This window comes from Genypterus blacodes, unplaced genomic scaffold, assembly GCF_046128005.1.
Source record: "Genypterus blacodes isolate CSIRO-AG114 ecotype Tasmania unplaced genomic scaffold, CSIRO-AGI_Gbla_v1 ptg000137l_1, whole genome shotgun sequence".
NCBI lineage: Eukaryota > Metazoa > Chordata > Actinopteri > Ophidiiformes > Ophidiidae > Genypterus > Genypterus blacodes.
In genome coordinates this window covers 315,624-334,985 of record NW_027466939.1, presented here as the reverse complement: position 1 = coordinate 334,985, position 19,362 = coordinate 315,624, and the positions used below count along the sequence as shown (strand labels likewise).

Here is a 19,362-nt window from a genome sequence, read left to right as displayed (position 1 = left end):
AGCGGTGAATCTGTGAGCTAAAGGTAAACAAAAGTGTGTCAGCAGCAGAATGCAAAACAGGAGGAGAACCTGAAGTCACCATCAAACTGGGGCCGGACAAATCAAACATTATTATGAATGATTATTAATTCATTCATAATAATGTTTGATTAAAAAACGGATTATATGTTTATTTAATCTTTAATCACATAGTATGGTTAACACAGAGTAGTTGGGGCTTCATTTATTCTAAATACTTATCAATAATAATGAAATTATAAGTAAAATGTCCCAAGTCATGTGGGCAGAAATGTGATTTTCCAGCAATTACTATAATACTATCTTCCTTAATCTATTTCCTGTATTAAATATTGATCCTTTGTAACGGGTTGTTGGTGTCTCCTGTAGCCCGGTGTGTCCGGCTCGTAGCCCCGTCCTGCAGAGCCCTGGCACAGATACAAAGTGCACAGAATCTGCTGCATAAATCATAGCCCATTTACAAAATGACTTGATGCCGTGGCCCCTTTAATCTTTAGCGAGCACGCTATTGTGACGCGCTACAACGCCAGGTCTTTGTGCGGATCTGAGTGTGTGTGCATGTATCTGTGCGTGTCTTCTGCATGTGTGTGCATCCTACACACGTTGACGCCGGCAACGTAGCGACTCATAAGCATATGTGTGTTGCTATGGCACCCACAACCACTGTGATTTCCAAGCCAATCTGCCGTGTTGCTATGGTAATGGTAATCTCGCAGAGGGTGGGAGGGGGAGGGAGAGAGAGAGAGAGAGAGAGAGAGAGAGAGAGAGAGAGAGAGAGAGAGCGGCGGAATTCAAAAGCAGGCGGGGGTGAGGGGGGTAGGGGGCGTCGTACTACTAGACTGCAATGTTCTCTTGCCTTCATCACACCAGAAGCACCTTCATCCACCTCTTCCTCCTCTTTGGCAACAAAGTGAACTTCTTGAATGACCTTTCTCTCAAATAATCATAGACATTTGCCTATACAGAGCATTTCCTGTTCCACATCCACGGTCATACATTCAGACCTGAGGGCCTCAGTACTCTTCATCCCACGCAGCCCATCTGACTTCAGTCACAAGGTAAACCTGTTCACTCCTTTACCAAATGGTGGATTGAAAAGCCCTGCATCATAGAGTGGGGAGGCAGCGGTGTGTGTGCGTGTGGGTGTGTGTGTGTGTGTGTGTGTGTGTGTGTGTGTGTGTGTGTGTGTGTGTGTGTGTGTGTGCCTTCATTTTGTTCATGCCAACAGCATTAATCAAAAAAAAAGGTGGAAATGGCACAAACTTTCAATTTAGGAAATGGAAGTAAATCGGAATTCTGTGTCTTTTGTGCGTTTTTGTAACGGCTACATGATAATAAACCAGGGTTTAAACAGGTCTAACGGCACACACACACACTTTCAGTTCAGTTCAAAACAGAGAGTTTGAGAAAGAAGAGTGGCCCAAGGAACGAACATGCCTGCTGCCTGCGTCAATTCCAAACTGGCACTCAGTCTCAGTAAAGCAACACAGTACTTTGTTAAGTCTTACAGCTCTTGGGATTTGTCATTATTGTGAAAATGAAGCTATTGATTGTTTTAGGAGGAGAAAAGCTCAATGAATTTGAAGTATTGTACCTAAATCTCGGTCCAGCCTTGAGGGAGGTATGAGCTCTCCTGAGTGACCTGTTTCAAAGAAGTGAATTTCTCATACAAATGTTGGGGTTCAAATGAAATGTGCTCCAAAATGTATCCAAATAGTAGAAACTCACCAGATCAATCAACTAAATAAATACTTTTGATACTGGATTCAATATTTCAGGTGATTATTGATTCAAAATTCACACAGTTTCAAGTATGTGAATTGCAGACATGTGAAGTGAGAGAGCACACACACACACACACACACACACACACACACACACACACACACACACACACACCAGTTGCCATGCTAATTCCCGGGCCTGACACAGATACGTCTCAGTGCATGGTTCTGCTGTGAATAATGGAGGAGTTGTGTGAAATATTGATGAGTCTGTTTTAATAAATTAACCCTGACATTAATGAATCATGAGTTACACTTCTTAGCCATTACTGTAGTGCCATGTGCTTATTGGCTTTAGAGAAGTGGGAATCTATATGGAGAATGATAACATGCCCCCATACGGCGCTGTGTGTGAGACAGACACACACACTGTGGCTCTGCTGCATGCACACTTGGGGTACACGGGGAGCATGTGGGGAGGGTGGGCATGTGTTTTACATGTATGTACATAGAGATGTACATGTGTGTATTCAAACGGCAGGCGTGGGCGTGCAAACGGGGATAAACTGTAATAACAGCAGAACAGAGGAGGAAGAGAGAGAGGACAGGACAGGGAAAGGGATGGAGAACAAGGTGTGTGTGTGTGTGTGTGTGTGTGTGTGTGTGTGTGTGTGTGTGTGTCTGTGTGTGTGTAGCTTGTGTGTGGAGGGGGGGGGGCATCAAAGCAGCTAACGGCTCCAGATATTGGCTTTGGTTTTAGTTTCTCTTTAAAGCAGCATAGCACAGCGTTTAGACCAATTAGGAACATTAATTCAGCTGGTATTGAGATATTGGATCACACATTCTGCTCCAAATGCCTTGCCTCCTTTAGCAAGAGTCAGAAATTAAAATAGCCTACAGCCGAAAGAATGAGGCGGCACTACCAGGCAGAGAGAGAGAGAAAGCAATGAAGAAGCACAAACATGGAGAAGTAAAGAGCTGAAACCAGACTAGCAAGCAAAAGCAATAACTGAATGTACCTGCTGGAGAGAGAGAGAGAGAGAGAGAGAGAGAGAGAGAGAGAGAGAGAGGCTCAGTGACAGAGACAGGAGGAGGAAGAGGAGGAGGATGGAGAGAGAGACAACGGTGCACACTGAGACACAACCTGAGCATCCTGACCTGGTTCAGGCTCTGTGTTCCACACCTCCCGCCCAGACTGTCCCATAAACACACACCCACTGGCCTTTAGACACTCAGGCTCACATAGATAAAGCCATGCACACACAACTACACACACGCAGACCCACATGTAGCTCTGACCATGCTGCTGACACACTCCACCCTCTATTTAGTAGAGGGTGAACTTCCTGCTTGAAGTGTTCTTTGCATACATATAAAAAAACACACAAGACACACACACTTAGAGGCTATGGAACGCCTTACTGGGGTCACACAAGTTCAACAACATCCACAGAGCGTTAACACACTTGACACCTTTCCAACTCTGAGCTTATTTGAAAGAAGCTGTCCATGCCAGGCAAGGTCAGGGAGTGTGATGTCTCTCTCTCTCTCTCTCTCCCTCTCCCGCTCCCTCTCCCGCTCCCTCTCCCTCTCCCTCTCCCTCTCCCTCTCCCTCTCCCTCTCTCTCCCTCCCTCCCTCCCTCCTTCCCTCCCTCTCTCTCCCTCTCTCTCTCTCATTCGTCTTACTGCTATCTTCATTTGTCAGGCTCGTACTACAGCAGTTGCTGGAATGTCACAGTTGTGTCTACAATGGACTTAATGGACTTAGTGGAGCCATGAGTCCTCTTGTGGTCGCTAAGCAGCAGCATATTGTCGGACCTGTTTTTTCATCATTAATACAGCGAATTTAAACTTTAAACTAGAGACAAAGCATAACCCCACCCCCTTCTTTCTTGAATGAACCTTCATCACCTCCAGCACTCACAGTCCCAGTCAGAAGGACATTGATGGCTGGTTTACGGCTGGTTTACACAGCTGCATCCTCACACCCAGCTCATAACTCTGCTGTGTGGTTGAGCTTGATAAGCATTTGCTTGCAACAGGCAACGTTTTCTACAAAGCTATAAAACAAATGACAAATGACATCAATCTAAGTTTGAAAATAGACCTCAGCGTTCACAGCCACATCACTCTCACTCCAAAGACCGCAACGGTTCTGTTCTGAAGCCCGAGTAGAGTAAACAGGAAGTACACAGTGAACACACAAGATGGGCTCTAATCTCATTTGTAATATTAATTATGTATAAATATAATTTCTGTATGTTTGTATAACAGTTTGCGCAAAATAACCTCCTGAGCGTCCAAAACTGAAGTCATCCTAACCTGATGAATGAACAAACTGTGACTAGACACAAGAAGTCATTAGAATGTAGCAGTAACTATAAATGCCATCATTTCCTGTGTTTACAATGAGAGAACATTTGGACTGTGTTGTGTCTTTTGTCCATAGATCTCTCATCCTTTCATGCATTGCTTCAGTTAGTAGAGAAGCAGCCAAGCGTCCATCTGTCCTACCAGGCATCCGTCCAGCTTACAGAGCAGCCAGCAAACCAGGCAACCAGCCATTCATTCAGTTCCTAGTATATAGACTGCGGGCCAAATGCTAATCCCTTGATTGAACACTTGAAGACAAAGGTTATCACCAAACAAATTTAGTTAAGGCAGCGAGGGGCAAAGGATCTTAGCAGTGCTTGCTACTGATCTAATCAACAACACAGCTAAGTTGATTATAGAACTGCAGGTCTGGAGCGCAGACAATGGCTGGGGAGGAGCGAGGGGAGGGGAGGAGAGGAGAGGAGAGGAGAGGAGAGGAGAGGAGAGGAGAAGAGAGGAGAGGAGAGGAGAAGAGAAGAGAAGAGAAGAGAAGAGAAGAGAAGAGAAGAGAAGAGAAGAGAAGAGAAGAGAAGAGAAGAGAAGAGAAGAGAAGAGAGGAGAGGAGAGTGGGAGGATAAAACAGAGCAGAACAGGCCAGGGAAGAATAAAGTGGAACAAACAGAGCAGAGGCGAGTAGATGTATAAAAGCAGGGTAGAGGGTAAGAGATGACAGAGGAGAACAGAGTGAAGCCAAACAGAGTAGAGAGCAGAACAGGACGCAGCAGAATAGAGCCCAGTCGAGGAGAATAGAACAGAACAGTACAGAACAGAACAGAACAGAACAGAACAGAACAGAACAGAACAGAACAAGGGAATTGTATTCTGGGGCACTGGCAGCGGCCCTAAACTCTATTGTTTCCTCAAAGCATGAAGCAGCAGTGAAACAAATGCTAAGCTTCAGAGTGGAGTGAACAAACAGACAAGGGTTCAAACAACATCTAACAAGTTTACTGGAACAGACAACAAAGCTAAGCTGCCTGAGTGGAGGATGCAGCTCGGCCTAGCCAAAGAGAGAAACACACATCCAGGTCCTCCATGTATGTCACTCAGAAAGGTGAGCGTGTCTGTGTGTTTGTGTGTGTGAGTGTGTGAGACACTGTAGTGAGCTTGCTTACTGTTAGAGCAGAATCATGTGCCCAGCTCAGGGTCCTGAGGCATGCTGGGTTTGGAAAAGCAGCAGCAGTGTGGACACACACACACACACACACACACACACACACACACACACACACACACACACACACACACACACACACACACACACACACACACACACACATACACCTCCTTCACTCACTCTCTCTATTTAGCACAATGGAAGCAAACACACACACACACACACTAAATACCCCTGAATGTAACACTGTGTTCACTGAGGGCTCATGTTCGCTGACTGAAACGCCACTGGGACCAATTAGACAGCGAGCAGAGGAAAGCGTCGCCAAACGCGCCACATCACAGCCAGTTCAAAAGGCCTGCCGCTGAGTCGGGCGGCTCAGGGGGGTGGGGTTAGGTTTTCACGGGGAAGGGGTTGTTTGTGTGAGCAGTATGCTTGTGTGTGTTTGAGTGTGTACGCTTGCATCTGCTGCATGTCTGTGATTGTGCTGAGGTGTGCTTGTGTTTATTTTAAACCTCTTGAACCTGCATGCTTTTATCAGGTGCACTGCATTTAACATCCATAAATCACCGCCACATTAATTTGGACACGTCAGGATAATTACTGTGAACAGACGAGGCCTGGCAGCGGCGCTGGACTCTGCCTTTACACCGGAGTGGTCACATTTCATGGGACGCTTTAATGGCATTTGGGGAAAAACAAGACCTTGTTATGTAACGACCAGCAGAGGAAGAGAGGAGGCGAGCAGAAACATTGTAAAGGGACGAGCTGGGTTCATGGGAAGTCTAGCCTTACCAACAAAAAATACAAATGACTTATAAATGCTGCTTGTAGCACATTTAATGCTAAACTCATGGCTGTGTGCCAGTGGAGCAGCTGCACTTCAGGTTTCAGGAAGGAATACAGTGTAAACAAGCTAAAGCTACGGCTCCTGTGCCATTGTTTACATCCGACCCCAGGGTGGGCGCTCTCATGAACTGCTGCCTGGATCATTAGTGACTGGTCAGACACAAGCTTTTGACCACATTTGACATCACATTCCTGATTACAAACATGAAGCTGTAAGATGTAAGTATGACTGTAGAGGTGTAGCCTCGCTCCAGCCTCCTGCCTCCAGCCTCACGTACCTGAGCACTTCGTTGGGGTTGCCTGAGATGGGGGTCTTCTTGTCCGGGGCTCCGTGGCACTCGGATTTCAGCAAGGTGTGCGGCCCGCGGTCCAACATCATGGTGGAGGTTGCCATGGTGATGATCGCCACGCCGTCGCGCACACGGGCCTCCAGGCCGTAGTCCCACTCGTCGTACGACACCGAGAGCAGCCCTGGACGGACAGAGCAGCAGACAGCAGACGGACGGATTAGATGAGGTGTGGAGGGAGGAAAGGGCAACAGAGAGGAGAGATGGGAGGAATAGGAATAGAGTGAGAGTGAAGGGAGCGTTCATGAATAGAGAGGAGAACGGGTTTTATAAGGATAATAGCTGAGAAAGACAGGCAGAGAGATAGATGGAGAGAATCAAAGAGTGTTAGGGTATGCAGAGGACAGGCTACATGTTTTTGAACACACTCCAAACCAGAGAACACACACTCTGTGGTGACTCAGGGAGCAGATGAACAGCCCTCCCGCTCCCGCCTGACTAAGCGTCTATCACCTTGCTTGCATTGTGTTTGTCCATCTGTCTGTGTAAAGCACTGTCTGTCTCTGTTTGTTGGCCTGCGTTGCGTTGTGTGTGTGTCTGTTTATCTGTCCTTCTGTCTGTCTGCCTGTTCCAGTTTGACAATCTGCCTGTCTGTCTTTACATCCATTGGTAGACCTCTGTTTGTGTCTCCCAGTGACCTTCCAACCGTCCCTCAGACCATGCAGCTGTCTGCGAGTGTGTCCGTGCTCTGAGTCCTCCTTCCCTCCATCCTCCTCTTTGTCTTTCAGTGTCAGAAACAGTAGATTGAGCGTCACACATGGATAAATCAAGTCTTCTCAGGACTCCACTGCCTCAGCATGATGCTTTGGGTCTTTATTTACCCATTGAAGGCTCGCTGAGGATGCAAACTCTTCTTCAGCACGTTCACCTTGCTTCACATTCACACTACTCAGACGTGTAAGCTGCTCAGTCACAGTTACAGTTAGTCAAGTTCTGAACGATCTCTCAGTTATGAGTCAAGTCTAAGCTCATCCAGACTAAAACCTTAAAAGTTTGGATCAGTGTGTATTCGACGCATTTGCCGTCTGTCAGTACACACACACACAGCCGGTCAGACCACTGCTCTGTGTCCCCGGCCGAGAGCAGCAGTGTGGATTTAGATCAGTGTAGTACTACCTGACACCAGCAGGGGCGCTCCGCTTCCTTTTATCAACCAGGTATTCATTCAGCAAAGCCTCAAACACAAAAAGATTCATTCAGAAAAAGTTTGTTTTGGGTCGGAGATGTGACAGGAACTCCTCTCCTCTCCTCTCCTCCACGCTGAGAGAGTTCTTGTTCATAAATCAGTGTTCAGCACCGACCGTGTCTCCATCCTTGAAGTAAGATGAGATAAGAGGAAGTAAGATTAATGATCAGAGGAGGGAGTCGCTGAAGCCTTCTCTCCAAACTCCACATGTTATTATTAAGATCAAAGTTGAGGTTGGCAGAGAGATTGTGATGAATGAAGTCCTTTGAGTGTTTCAGTGGCCGTTCACTGTAAGGACAGATCAGGATCAGAGGCTCTGCATTGATATTAGGACAATATGGATTTGAATTTTTTTACTTGATTATGACAGAGGCTGATTTAAAGAATGTTGTGTTTTGTTTGTGTTTGTTTCCAGATGCACACTCCTGCTGATCTGACACTATTTAGAACACACTCTAGTGTATTAGTGTGTAGTTTACCTTTGGGACTCAGCATGACAATAAAGCAGGAGCAGAACTGAAACCTTGTGACTCTCTGGAATGATCTGTTAACACATTATCGTGACAGAGTGAAGTTACTGGGCGGAGTGAACTCATTCTCCTCGGGAAGCACAGATATACTCTGCGATGTAAATGTAAATGGATCAATAATATGACCTGCTGCTCTTTGATTTTATGGTTATGGAATCCTGCAGCAACACAAGCAGTTGGCATGATTGTACACAAATCATTGACTGAACCGGAGGAAGTGTCACTTCCACTGCATACACAGAAATAAAAAGCTTCCCAGGTGTCATTATGTCTTATTCAAATGCTCATGAACTGCTCTTTGCGTTAGTTTCCATTGGATCCCTCTGGGGTCACACACTTCCCCCTGCCCCCCTACAGACCCTGCCTCGATCCTTTATCTGTCTTCCTTATAATTTATCTGTCAGTAGTTCTATCTGACGCCGTTCATCCATCGTTCAGTCCGTCTGCATCTCTCTGACAGCTTCTGACCATGCAGTCAGTCCACTACAGTGTCAGTGGGCAGAAATAGACAGGCGGCCTGGCAACCTGCCTGCCTCTGGGGACCTCTGTGCTGACAGTCCAGGCCCTGCAGGACCGCGTCTAATGTCACACACTGTTGACACTTCCTCAACGCTCCCTTTGCGTGTTCCTTTTTCACTTAAGAGTCACTTTGATCTTTTTCTGGGGTAGATGCTTCCGTCAGAAGTTGATGTGTGTGTGTGTGTTTGTGCGGAGAGTGTATGCACGCTTTGTTCGTGTGCGTGGCATTTAGCACACGTGTTCCTACATCTTAAGAGCTGCTGCTGGATGGCTATGCATTCATCTATCTCCCAGGATATGTGTAAATGTCAGAACACAGACAGGTCAGCTGGTAAAGTCACAGTTGAACAGATCTGTGGCAGCTGGAAAGCCTTTTTCTGGCCTGTAAACTAACTACAGCCTCGGTTTAAAGGCAAAGGCTGCCTCTCTGTCACACACACACACGCGCGCACACACACACACACACACACACACACACACACACACACACACACACACGTGCAAGGAATTCACAAAGACTGCAGGCAGAGAGAAACCAAGCACAGGCAACTGATTGTACAACACAGCAGACCTGTGAATATCACCTAGTATTTTTAGAAACAGCTTATCATGGACAGTGATGTCAGATTGGGTAGTTATGTTCGCCGAAATCTGTGCAAGAGGAGCAACTCTGATCAGGAGAGAGGCGGTGAAACAGAAAGAGAGCCTGAGAGGGAGCGAGAGAGAGGGAGAAAGAGAGGTAGAGAGAGGGAGAGGGAGCTGGGTTGGACCCAGAGAGCAGAGAGGGAACGTGTCAGGCAGAAAGATACAGAACTCAGAGAATACAGAGAGTAAGAGAAATTAGGAGGAAAGAAATGGAAGGAGGAGTGTGGGAGGAGAGATGGCTCCCCTGAGCGCCACTTAAGGAAGGCATCAGTGGAATTACCCAGGAGAATTGGAGGCTCTTCATCACACATGCTACAGATAGAAAGCATGCCTGTAAGTAAATTAGCCCCACAGCTCGCCTGCACGTTCAGCTGAACCCTGAACTGTAGGGTTCACCCAAAGCAAACCCCACTGCTCGCTCACATGCTGGGGCACAGGGCCGCTTCCCTCTGTGCTCATTCACAATTCAGCCTGGTTGATTGGAGCTAACAGCTTCATGTGGCTTTGGCAAAAATAATAATTAACTCATTACTAGCGTGAGGTTAGGGTTCATTTGATTGGCTTATACTTTAAAACAGCATTGATACATTTTCTGGATCCTGGCTAGACTGAAAAAGACTTTTGAAGGCCAATTCTGATTTAAAACTCTAAGCCAATATTCTGTTGCTATGGTTTGATTCTCCTGACTAAAGGTTCCATGCTGTTCTTAAAATACCATAAAGTGTTTAAGATCAAATGAGATGTGATGAAAGCGCGGTAATAAAATTGTTTTATAAGATGTAGCAGCTCATTAAGGTTTGGTGAGACGGCCTTTATTGTAGCTTTTACACACCGAGTTAAATCCTACCATCACCTTCATCATGCTGGCAGAGGGCAGCACTGATGGCTCCATATGCTGCTGCAGCAGAGCTGGAAGCACTGAGGAAACACACACACACACACACACACACACACACACACACACACACACACACACACACCTGTCTCCACTATCTAACCAACGATCTCAGGGACTTATGCTAGAAAAACCTTTCAACATGCAGACAGTACATTTGTATACAGCACATCTCTATTATAAATAATAATATAACTGTTAGACTTATTTATATTCTACATATCAGAGGTGGGACCAAGTCATTATTTTGTAAGTCACAAGTCAAGACAGGCAAGTCAAAGTAAAGACAGGAGTCCTAGGCTTGAAATTGTATCTCTTAAAGAAGTCCAAATGCTAAATGTACCCACTTTAATGCCAGAGTGATCATGAATACTTAAAAATATAAAAAAATTGAAGTCATAACTTTCCAAATAAGAAGATCTATATTTGCATTTAGACACAGATTTAAATACTATACAAGAAAGGATCTAGTCAGCTGAGAACGAGGCTAGGAGCTGTGAGACTAAGTTCTCCCCAGTCAGGACACAGGAGCCAAGATTTTAAACAGATATTTGTCGTAGGAGTCATTGGATGTGAAGTTTGTAACTGTTTTGCAAAGAATGAGAGGGACCTGGCAGATGGAATGGAGTTTGTTGACTCCTTCCTCCACCTAGGGACCTCAAAAGAGAAGTGAACCGCAGAGGACCACAGAGAAGTGTCTGGTTATAGACTGTTTGTTGGCAGATAAAATATTTAAATCGAAAAATGTGTTCTCTTTGGTTTGGGGAGAGTTGGAAGTCTGTCCAAGTCACTTAGAAGTCTGCAGCACCTAATGTTCCTCACCCAACCTACTTTACCTTCCACCCGACAATAAGCATGCACACACACACACACACACACACACACACACACATGAATACTATCACTCCTACACACTAACACATGGATCCTACACACCCGTCTGCCAACACTCTTACACTTCCACATACCCACTTCTCTCTTACGTGTGCTCCCCAACCGCACCCTTGTTTCCTTTCCTCCTCTAGTTGTTCATGTTGTTGTGCGACAGTGTGTTTCTGTGTTGCTGTGCTTTTTAAAGAGGAGGCTCAAGTCGATCCAGCTGAGGTCATAGGTCAGTGGTGTTTAAGTGAAAGTCGAGCAGCAAGTCTCCTCAATTACGTCAAGTTTCAAATCCGTAAAATGTAATTTGCGCCTAAGTTGTGTGACTAATGCGACATAAAAGTTGTGCTGCAGGCCTGCTGTGTGTATCCTTTATATTGACACACACTCTCCTATTCATCATTCATTAAATGTGTGAATGGCATTTAGCCAAGTGTCAGTTTGTCTGATGTGATTAATTCTGTGATACCTCTGTGGGGACAGGAAGAAGCTTGTGTGTCCATCAGTTGCCAGCTCCACTCTGTAATCATCCAGGCAGTACATGAGCTGCTCACCATTATCTCCATGGCAACATAAATCACCAAGAAAGGGCTTGTGTGATTAACATAACTGATATGCTCGTACATCAAACTTTATAGATTGGAACCCTGATTTAGGGCAGACAAAATGATACACACACACAAATGTGAAAATTGAACGCGCACACACACTCAAAACACAAAGACACACACACAACGCATTTACAATCAACAATTAGTTCCTCATGCAAATTAAAACAGTAACCAAGACAAATGCACACAGACACCTCACACACACACACACACACACACACACACACACACGGACAAGAACATGAACACACTCCCAACTCCCATTTAGAGTAAATCATCAATGGACGGCAATAAAAGATCTGAGGTAAAAAGTGAGAGTTACAGCTCTTGAACGTCACAGCGATCTCAGGTTCCACCAGGCGACCGTTTCCCAGACACCGCTGAGGTACAGGCAGCAGTGTTATACAGTATCTCCCCTTCACCATCAATCACACACCAACACTTCATCAGGCTTGTGTGTCTGCGAGTTAACCACTCGCTCCTAAGTTGGGCCAAATAGTCAAGAGGTTGTGTGAAGTCGACTCTTACAGGTTGTGTGAGCAGGTGGAGTGAATGAACCCCAACCTCACTCCCTCATCGTTATCTGGACTTCCTACCTGTGGGGTACTCTGCAGGCACCACGTCCGTGTCTCCAGCCACCAGCGAGGGAACGATCCACGTGTAGCCGTAGCCGGTGATCCCGACGGAGTGGGACACCTCGAAGATGGTGTTGGCCTCTTCCTTTGTGCAGTAGAGAAGTATGACCGGGCTCTGGAGCTTCTTCAGCTGGTTCTGGATCTTGGAATCTCCGTCGTCTACGGCCATGTCCAGCAGTATAACTTCTTCCAGTTCCCAGCCCACAAAGCTGTTCTCGATGGTGCTACGGACCTGAGTGAGACAGAAGAAGAAGAAGAGATGATCAGAGCAGAGAGATCTGTTCTGTGTGTGTTGAATCTCTTAGATGGAACACTTCTGTATCGTCACTTTACATGCAGAGATGCTGTAAAGAGGTCAGTGACATCATCATGATTCTGCCTTCTCATTGTTTCATTAGGCCCACATCACATCTGGATTCACGCGGACACCAAGAGTGGACCCTGTTGTGTGTGTGTTCAACGGTATTCTATTAGGATTGAGCTTAAAGTCTTCTTTGATTACGTCATGATTAAGTCCCAAGTCAGATTTGTGATTAGAGTGATTAGAGACATGTGAACCTTCAGTGTGATCATGCGTGATGTGCCTGCTGTGCACCGTTACCTTGGTGACAAAGTCCTGGTAACCTGGATAGTAGGTGGTGACGATGGAGAAGATGTACCAGTCATACTCCTCCATGATGTTGAGCATGACGGACGCCTGCTGCTCGATGGACGGGCCGAACTGAAAGAACATGGAGTCGTCATCCTGAAGAGGACAGAAAGATACAGAGAGTTAATACTTATGGAACAATACTGGCCTGAACTTTAATTTAGTTGGCTTAACACACAAGAGGAGCGAGGCCAAAGGACATCAGTGGATTTGGAACAATGTGGCCATGAACATGAAATGATTCTCTTTTATTGTCTGGCTCACAGAGGAGAGAGGGGAGGGGCCTCTTTGTCTCTGTGTTCTGTTGTCATTAGGACCTCTTAATGAGTTCACACACACAAGGTTGGCTACAGCAGATTCTGGGCAGTTAGAGGCGCAGTGGATGATCACCACCAAGTCAGAACAATGTCATTCAGAATGGAGACGTTCCTTCAATTAAGAGTCTCAATGGGAGAATACAGGTCCAAATATGAGAGCTACAGACCCTGGAACAGCAATGTTCACCGAGCAGAAAAGTTGTGTCAGCATCTCCAACCAGACCAGAGGTCCAGTCAGAGGCAGACACTGCAGTAAACATCCCTCACAGAGCAATATCCAAGCCTGCGTCCTGCCACCAGAGCTGAAATGGAATATTGAGCCGGACAGAAGAAGAGGAGGAGGAGGTGAGAAACGCTAGTCTAGACAAGACTGTGCAGTTCTGTGATGGCTGCCTGTTAGTGTGAGGTGTGTATGTGTGTGTGTGTGAGTCCGGCTCCTGTGTGCACAGCGTACAGTGTGTATGTGCTTTCTGATGTTGCGTGCATCCATGTCAAATGAGCCCCGGTAGAAAAACCAGGGCAGTCAGGCTTCAGGGTGCTGAAGTCTTCTCTTAGGACCAACTGGGCTTTACTCAGCATCAAAGGCTGCTCCCCCCTCCCCTCCCCCAGGGGAACCACATGGGTCGATCTGTTACCTTGTTTCCACATTAATGAGATCGGGGCTGTAGCATTGAGGTGGCACATTGAGAGGTATGGATCACGTGCACATGGGACACGCATGTGGTTAGACTGAGCTATATGAAGATGTGAAGATGTGGAGTTAGAGCTCAGGGAGCACTCGGTCATATTGTGGTTATATGAGCCAAGATGATTACCCTGTATAAAGATCTGGAGTGTTTTGTGTAATGCAATATAACGCTGAGGCATAATTAACCCTCGCATTCCCTCCGTGTCCCCAAGGTTACATCATTCACACACACTTGGGACTCCAGCCCCCGATGACCCTGCACAGGACAGCGGGGTGTGTGTGTGGAACGTGCTCTGTATGTAAACATCCCTATCACATACTTTGTATCAGCGATTTTCCTGTCTGATTTCCATTATAAATGCATTAAAATGTCCCACACACACATGAATGCATCGCTAATTTAACCCTAATTAAAGACTGTTCCTTTACTTTGACTCAAGTATCTGCTAATATTCAGATTTATTCTCTTATTTTAGAAGTATTTAGACGCTATAATGCAGTCGTTCTTGTAATGGAGAATTTTTCCTACATTTACTTAAAGAATGAACTCCTTATTCAACCGCTCTCATGCATACTTAACCTTACTTATCTTTGTTCCCTTCATGCTCTGTTTTCCCCTCTCTCTCTCTCTCCCTCCCTCTCCCTCCCTCTCCCTCTCTCTCTCTCTCCCTATCTCTCTCCATCTCTTCTCTTGCGCTGCCATCCCATTTATACCAGTGGAATTACTGCCGGGGCACGGTTATAATTGAATTTCCAGACTCCCGCACTGCCGCTCCCCCTTATCCTTGTTCTCCATACACTCTCGCCCCCCCTCTGTTCCTCCTCTCGCTCACTCTCTCGCCCTCCTAACAGCCTTACTAATATACTGTCCGATGTAGTCATTCAGCGTAGCACAGGTCTGCTCTCCAGAAGCCTTTGAGAAAAATACAGGCAGGAAGAAGAGGAAGAAGAAGAGGAGCAATACAGGGACAAATCACTGGAAGCAGGGTGAAGGAGAAGAAGCCTGGAGTAAAATGAAGTGCTGCAAAACACCTCTCTTCATTTACAGCAACAGCAATTATGGTCTGGCCACATTATCACCTCTGCTGGCACAGGATGATCGATTAGCGAGTATTAAAAATCCCACAGGGGGAAGCAGGGCCAAGGAGATAGGCAGCCAGACGGCAAACCAGCCAACCAGGCAGCACGGCGTTCAGTAAGCTCCTCAACTGGTCACTGTCTGTACGGATCTACTGCTGACGTCAGCGCTGGCAACTGTACACAGTCAACAATACACTACAGCACACAATGCAGCAGGACGGATGGGGAGAGAGGCGGTGAGGGGTGTAAGGAGCGAGAGGGAGGAAAGGAGCAGAGGAAACCAAACCAGGAGAGGAGAGATAACAGGCAGAGAGAATGGAGAAGAAATGGAAGGAAAGGGAAGAATTAAGACGGCAAGAATAATAGATAGAGATGTTCAAGAGGCTGCAAGGGTGACGGCGAGATTTGAGGCGTCCAGAGGGACGCAGGCGGAGGAGAGGGACACAGGCGGAGGAGAGGGACACAGGAGGAGGACAGAGCGGTGACAATGGAGTGAATGGAGAGGGAGAGAGCAGGCTGGCAGGCGGCTGTGATCCTGTATGGAGCGAGCGAGAAGTGAGAGGGCCCAGAGCCAGAAGTCAGCAAAGGAGCAGGCGTGTGCGTGTGTGTGTGTCTGTGTGTCTGTGTGTGTGTGTGTGTGTGTGTGTGTGTATGTCTGTGTGTGTGCTAAGCAGTCAACCAGCCACTGAAGCAGGAGGAGGCTAAGCCTGAGTCGTTCAACCACAGAGGATTGCTGCTGTCAGAGAGGAAAGCAGAGAGAGAAACAAGAAACATATGTGTCATCCTCAAGTAAAGGGAGTGTGTGTGTGTGTGTGTGTGTGTGTGTGTGTGTGTGTGTGTGTGTGCGAATCAGAAAAAGAACATGCACATATGTCCCCTATGCACATGTCAGTGTTTATCTCAATGTTGTGTGTCAGAGCATGCAGTTTGTTTGTCTTTATGTATGATATCGTATGTGCATATATTTGGCTGTTTGTGTGTGTGTGTGTGCGTCCTGTGTGGTTATGCGTGTGTGTGAGTCTTTTTTGTGTGTACGCACCACGGTTGACAGGCCCTGCTCTGCCTCACAGACTCTAAATGAGTGCACTCACACACTCCCCGAGCAGTTATTCCACTTGGAAGGGAGAGAGAGTCAATAACTCAGGTATTTCAATTACACACACAGGGGCACATCAGTGACTACACACACACACACACACACACACACGCACACACAGGGGCACATCAGTGACTACACACACACACACACACACACACACACAGGGGCACATCAGTGGCTACAAAAGGAACGGACGCACTTCCAGTCTCGCTCTGGAATTTGCACGCACACACACGCGCACACACACACACACACACACACACACACACACACACACACACACACACACACCCACACACACACGTACACGATGATACACACCCTAACATGACCTCTGTGGTCCAAGACACACAGTGTTGTTTGCCGCTTTACACACCTTCACACACCTTCACACACACTAAGTACTCAACAATCATGACGCTGAAGATGCAAACTGTGATCTAGGAGGAATCGGCCGCCACCAAACAACATGAACTCAAGTCTGCGTCCCTCTCAAAGTGGCTGACAGGCATTTTCATAGAGGAGCAGGTAAACACACTCACTCAGGTTGTGTAATGGAACCTGTGTGAGTCTGTAAAAAGGTTTGTGAGCCAAAAACTGGAAACCTTCAAACGATCACAGAATGATACTCCGGTTAATGTGTGGAGTGAGAGGGCCCGATGCAGGAGATCAATAATAGGAGCCGTCATCTTCATTTTTTATGGTTATGGTTTCCCACAGCAATACAAGTACTCAGCATGAGTGTGTACAAATCATCTGGCACCACAGAGCCGGCGTCACAATGAATGAAATAAGGTAAGGAGGGATCGATGTCATAGCGACGGTGCACAGCGTCACGTGAGATCAGACTCACAAATCACACACATACACACACACACACACCTGGGATACAGTGGACGCCATCATGACACCACCAGCTTCATCAAATTGTACTTCCTGCTTGTTGTTTGGTATCAAAGCGCATTTCCAAGATAGGAGAGATGGAGAGTGAGAGAGGCTGTGTGTTTGTGTGTGTGTGTGTGTGTGTGTGTGTGTGTGTGAGAGAGAACGATATGTTTACAGTACAATAGATGGAGAGGTGATAGAGGTGGAGGTGGAGGTGGAGTCTGTTGCTGGGAGGTTTTTGGCAATGTATATTTTTATTCTGCCTGTAAAAACTCCTTTGAACTTGAGCGAGCGGGGTGGGGGAGCTACTGACTGCTGCTGCACAGCCTGACGGAGGAGAGAGAGAGAGAGAGAGAGAGAGAGAGAGAGAGAGAGAGAGAGAGAGAGAGAGGGAGAATGGGGAGGCAGATGAAAAAGAGAAATGGAGCAGAAGGTGAGGGGGGGGGGAGGCAAAGCAGTTGGGTTGCCTTGCTTGAATATAGGGAATTCAAAAGACAGCAAGCAGGAGATACAAGCTACACACACTCATACACACACACACACACACACACACACACACACACACACACACTCACTGTCTTGAAATTTCGTATTGATGACCATCTCCTCCTCCTCCTGCTCCTCCTCCTCCCTGCTCCCTTCCCCTCCCTCCATCTCTCCTTCTCACTCCTCTCTCTCCCCACTCTTTCTCTCCTCACGCAAACGCTTATTATCTCTACCTCAATTAAACCCGCCTCACTTCCTGCTTCCCGTCTCCCGCACTGCCGTCTGCTGAACTTCATCTCTTCCCGCGCCTCATCATCACATTTCTTATCGTGAAAGCCCACTTATCTCTAATCAAACACACACAAGTTTAATTAGCTGGCACATTTGTCAGACCATCGCCTAATTAACAGCGACCTTATTCTGAGTACTTTAGGAACCTTAATTAAAAAAGCACAGGCCTCAATTTACATATTTGGCTTATTTTGTTCGGACGTGATTTGGGCTAAGAGAAAAAGAGAGAAAGAGAGAGAGAGAGAAAAAGAGAAAGAGAGAAAGAGAGAAAGAAAGAAAGAAAGAAAGAAAGAAAGAATGAACCAACGAACCAACCAAAGTTGTGGATTGCTAACTGTTCATGTCTTCCCTTCTTGTGTGTGTGTGTGTGTGTGTGTCTGGCCATGTGACCTGCTTATTGAGAATAACTGCTGTGGAAAGTCTTCCCGAGAGAAAGAACGTCGTCGGCAAAGAGCTGACGTGAACCCTGTTACCGCCCGGCAGGAGGTCGGGCTTCATGAATATGCTTTTATGTTAGAGGCTAAAAATAGGTGGAGTTAATTATTCAAAATAATAAAACTTAGACCGCTTCCTACATGTTTGATAAATACGGTGGAGACGTTTGTGCAGTGACTTGACTACAGATACAGTTTGTGATGTGAGCCAAACAGACTGGTTGTTCTTCTCTAAGAATAGAACACAGGAAGCTCGGACATCGGGATACCTGAGGCCCCCGACGCAAGGAGGACGCCAGCATCTAATAACATGGCAAACATAAACTCCAAGCTATAACTCTAACCTATAAGCTCAGACGCCTCTGGATCCAGTTCGAAAGGTACTGTCCTGTTTCATGGACATGAAAAAGGAGTGTGTGTGTGTGTGTGTGTGTGTGTGTGTGTGTGTGTGTGTGTACAGTAGGTCAGGGGGTTAGTAGAAGTGGTGGCAGGGAAATGAACCACACAGTGTCCCAGGGAGAGTGGAAAGGGATTTAGGGAGGTGAGCCAGCGTCTGCTGTCAGGCATCTTTCTTTCTGTCCACGGCTGCGAGCAGAAGGAGAGGAGAAAGGTGAAGGCGAGTTGAGTGGGAGGAGGGAGAGAGAGAGAGAGAGAGAGAGAGAGAGAGAGAGAGAGAGAGAGAGAGGGAGGTGGTGTGGGGGCAAGAAGGTCCAGAAGAGGGATGTTATTAATCCATTTATTCCCCCAACACTCTCTCCTTCTGTCCTCTGCTATCTCCCTCACTCCTGTCATATCTGCTGATTTCAATCTCTCCGCTCTCCGTCGCCCCTCCCGTCCTCCTTCCCTCTCCCTCCCTCCCTCCCTCCCTCATCCTCTTTGCTCCTTTGCACTCATCTATATTCACTTCCTGAACCTTCTATTCTCATGTCCTTCTCCATTACCCCCTTCTTCCCTCTTCATCTTTCTGCCCCTGTCTCCCTCCTCACCTCCCCTCTTTCACACGTCCCAGGGTGCACTTGTGCTGTGCTGTCGTAGGTGCTGAGACACGCTGAAGCCCCCCCTCAATTTCACCTTTGATTCCAAGAAGAATAAGTGAAGTGAAGCT

The 19,362-nt window shown here is 46.8% G+C and overlaps 1 protein-coding gene across 1 annotated transcript in view; it reads right to left on the bottom strand.

Moving 5' to 3' along the window:
* Nucleotides 1-19,362, bottom strand: part of grin2ba (glutamate receptor, ionotropic, N-methyl D-aspartate 2B, genome duplicate a) — a 62,866-nt gene that overhangs the window by 21,797 nt on the left and 21,707 nt on the right. Inside the window, exons 3-5 of the mRNA XM_076164533.1 lie at nt 12,930-13,073; nt 12,290-12,560; nt 6,360-6,552 (exon numbers count right to left, since the gene is read on the bottom strand). Of these exons, the coding sequence (XP_076020648.1) occupies nt 6,360-6,552; nt 12,290-12,560; nt 12,930-13,073 (608 nt within the window). The remainder of the gene's footprint in view (nt 1-6,359; nt 6,553-12,289; nt 12,561-12,929; nt 13,074-19,362) is intronic.